General features: G+C 46.1%; 1 protein-coding gene across 1 annotated transcript in view; it reads right to left on the reverse strand.

The window, feature by feature from the left end:
* The window catches only part of SP8 (Sp8 transcription factor), a 3,304-nt gene extending 296 nt beyond the window's left edge, over positions 1–3,008 (reverse strand). The window contains 3 exon segments of the mRNA XM_018576315.1: positions 5–514; positions 517–771; positions 2,730–3,008. Coding sequence (XP_018431817.1) covers positions 5–514; positions 517–771; positions 2,730–2,750 — 786 coding nt within the window. The 5' untranslated portion in view covers positions 2,751–3,008.
* Between the last annotated feature and the right edge of the window lie 1,000 nt (positions 3,009–4,008).

Here is a 4,008-nt window from a genome sequence, read left to right on the forward strand (position 1 = left end):
TGGCCCCGGCTGGCCCCAGCCTCTCCGCCTCCTGGCAGTTGGGGCAGTCACAGGTGGCTCTGCCGGAGTAGCGCCTGGCAGAGGATCGGGGTGACCCTCCTAGGGGCCCGCTGGGTGCCAGCATGGAGCCGGCGGCGGATAAGGGGGAAGAAGAGGGGTCTGGGTAGGAGCCGGGGCCAATCACTGGCTTAAATCCGTCCATCAGATGCTGCCCGGCTGGGCTTAATAGATGACCTCCTGGGCTCCCTCCTGCACCTCCTGCGCACCCTCCAGCGCCCCCTCCAGCGCTTCCTCCGGTTGTGAAGTGTCCAAAGCCGGCTGCCGTGTAATCTGAGCCGTAGCCACCCAGAGGGGAGTGCAATGAGCCCTGTAAGGTGCTTGGGTGTAGGGCTGCTCCTGCCCCGGGGGTCTGAACGTCTATCCACCCGGCTCCGACTTCCCACCAGCTGGAGGCGCCCCCTGCGGCGGCCGCGGCGCCCACATCCCCGGTGTGCGATGGCTTGAACCAGGACTCGAGGCCGCTGCCGCCGCCGCTGCCGCCGCTGCAGCGCTGGAGGACGAGGAGCAGCCGCGGGACGAACCTCCGAATCCAGACAGAGAGCCGGAGCCCAAGGTGCAGCTACCCGAGGATGAGCGCTTCCAGGGGTGAAATCCCTTCCCGAAAGAGCCAGAGCTGTCCGACAGAGAAGACGGGGACGGGCTGGCGCTGCCGATCTTGTTACAGGTGGCGGCGAGCATGGCCAGAGGAGTGGATCCCAATCGGGGCTCTTCCTAGGGAGAAGGAGAGGAGAGATTAGTCAGTCATCTACAGGCAGCCATTCAAGTCTAGACAGAAAACTCAATACTCGGCTGTATCCCTTGAAATCAGCCTGGGGCAACATGGGGCTTATCAGAGGGGCTACAAGGCGCAGCAAGCCGCCTGCTGTCATCTGTAGTCCACATGGAGAGCAACAAATCGCCATCAGGTCTGATCAGACTTTTATTGAATACAATCCTTCCTCCCAAAACTTATTTGAGCCATTCACAAACTGTGTCAGCGTTCCTCAGATCTAATCTAATGAAAGCAAACTTATCAGGATGGGAAGCTGGGAGTAAACTAGACCCCGACCTCATGGAATAACGTGTCTGCAATAATGCATCTTATTTTAAGGAACAGTAAATCATGCCAAAACTGTTCAAGTGTTCTGCAAATCAAAAATCAGATCGCAGAGATGTCAGGAAAACTTATCAGGATCAGGAGGAGATTTTGTGATTCAAGCAGATCCCAACCGAATGGAATAATAAAGTGTTTGGAATGATATACTTGCAATAACGCATGGTGTTTTTAAGGAACGGCAAGCATCAAGGAAAGTGTTCCAGTGAAATACAGGTCAGATCACAGAGATGTTTTCAGGGTGGGAATCTGTGATCTGAGCCGATCAAAACCGGATGTTATAAAGTGTTTGCATGTAAATGTCCTTAGAATAACGCATCCAATGTTAAAGAACGGTAAATCATGCGAAAACTCTCTAAATGTTCTGCAGATCAGATCACAAACACCAGAGAAAACTTTTCAGGATGGGGTTCTGAGGGGATTTAAGGAGATCTCAACTGAATGTAATAAAGTGTTTGCATCTACATGTAATTCATAATAACACATCCAATGATAAAGAACGGTAAGTCATGCGAAACTCTGTGTTCTGGAAATCAAGTCACTTTTCAGGATGTGGGATCTGTGATTTAAGGAGATCAAAACCGAATGTAATAAAGTGTTTGGATCGAAATGTAATTTAAAATAAAGCATGCAATGTTCAAGAACGGTAAGTCCTACGATAACTTAAGTCAGATCAGACTCCTCTGAAAAAAATTACAGGGTGGGGATCTGTGATCTCAACTGAATGAAATAAAGTGTTTGCATCTAAATGTACTTAAAATAAAAACATCCAAATGTTAAAGAACGGTAAGTCATGCGATAACTGAAGTCAGATCACAGAAAACTTTTCAGGGTTCTATGTGTGATATAAAACAAGGAAATATAACACAGGCAAGTATACCGACACCGAAACATTGTGTGATTTCTTCAATCTCATCAAATAAGAAAAAGACACAAAATACAAATAAAAAAAAATAATAGAAAACGATCTCTGGGCTTCTAATGATTTCCATTCTGTCGGTGCTGTCTGTAACATTTCCCAACATACAATAACATATGAATATATAATAAAAGATTAATAATGATGATAATAATAATAATGATGATATAAAAATGTAATAATAATAATAATAATAACAGAAATAGAAAGGATGAAGTCCTAGCTGTGTGTCCCACAATGTCATGAGGCCAGAGGTGAAATGAAGGGAAATGTGGAAGGAGATGAAGACAAGGTTCGGACGTACCTGGCACAGCAGAGGGCTGAGATTTATGACAAAAGGCAGCAGCCGGTTAAGAAGTGTCTGCAGTCATGTGCGCGGCACCTCTGGGCAGTACAAGGTTGTGTCTACAAGTGCCCTCACTACCTTCTCCTGAGTCCAAGTGACTCGGCCCCCTTGAAGTTCCTTCCTCTTTTCTCTCTCCACTCCCTCGTACTATAGGACTCAATAGGAGACTGATAGCCCCTGTCTGGACTCAGGACTGTTTTAACCCCTCCACTAGGCAGTCAAAAAAAAAAAAAAAAAAGAGGGAAAAAAAAAAAAAAAGAGAGGCAGAATAAAAGAACTAATTAGAGCAGCAAGAAAATCCTCAGACTCACCCCTAGTAGAGAAGTTGCCATCACAAAAGTGCCCTCCTCAGAGGATCTTTTTTATATGTATAAATCAGAGCAGTGTTTTTTTAGAGGTGTGCAATACAATGATCGGGTCCGCCCATTCCAGCACAATTGTAGCTCCTCTCTGGCTTTGAAGTACCGCTGAGCCCCAGCCAGCCAATCGGAGTCGCCGCTGGGCTCGCTCAGACCCTCTTCGCTTGCGTGAGGTCATCTAGATTATGAGCACGGCCCCTGCACGCTTACCACAAGCCCGGCAGGGGGCGCTCTAAGTACAGGAGGCAACGCGGCTCATACAATGAAATCTTCCCCCCGGCGGCCGACCGCCTCTCCGAGTGGCTTTTCTTCAGCACGCTCCTATGCCAGACTCTCACACAGCACGTCTGCTCATCTGATTCTCTATACTACTCATCTCCTGAGCTGGAGATAGCCATCTACCCAATCGGAGCCGACTGCCTGGAGAGGTGATACTACCCAGCCAGAGACATCCTCTTCCATTCACATTGACTGCCTGCTTACAGGGAGCTTGCTGGCTGTCATTGTGACATGGGGCAAATATTGGCATGTCCTCACAGCGCACTTCACTGACAGGGGTGTAAGGGAGGATGGGGGACAAACGCTGCCGGCACGGAGAGGGTTAATGGTAGTTTAGATAAACTGCAGCCTCAGCTGCTTTGGGACAACAAGTCCCGGCGTGCACATGGCCTGCTGAGACTATTTGTCCGCCAGGCAACTATTGCAGGTCGTCTATTAAACACAACAAACTTCAATATCTATCTATCTTTCTATCTATCTATCTATCTATCTATCTATCTATCTATCTATCTATCTATCTATCTATCTATCGATCTATCTCCATCTCACTCATATCTATCTGGCAATCTCTCTATCTATTGATCTATTCATCTGTCTGTCAGCCTATCTATTCTTCTACTTTATTGTAGTTCTCTTCTTTTCTCATGTTTACATATTTTTTCTATCTATATGTCACTTTTTTCTCTCCTTTATTTTTTATGTAATCTTTCTTTCTTCTTTCGTATTATAATCATAGATATACATAACTTTCTGTCTGTCTATCTATCTACTTGTCTGTCTATCTATCTATCTATCTATCTATCTATCTATCGATCTATCTCCATCTCACTCATATCTATCTGGCAATCTCTCTATCTATTGATCTATTCATCTGTCTGTCAGCCTATCTATTCTTCTACTTTATTGTAGTTCTCTTCTTTTCTCATGTTTACATATTTTTTCTATCTATATG

The sequence above is a fragment of the Nanorana parkeri genome, unplaced genomic scaffold (genome assembly GCF_000935625.1).
Source record: "Nanorana parkeri isolate BGI_ZX_2015 unplaced genomic scaffold, ASM93562v1 scaffold64, whole genome shotgun sequence".
Classification (NCBI taxonomy): domain Eukaryota; kingdom Metazoa; phylum Chordata; class Amphibia; order Anura; family Dicroglossidae; genus Nanorana; species Nanorana parkeri.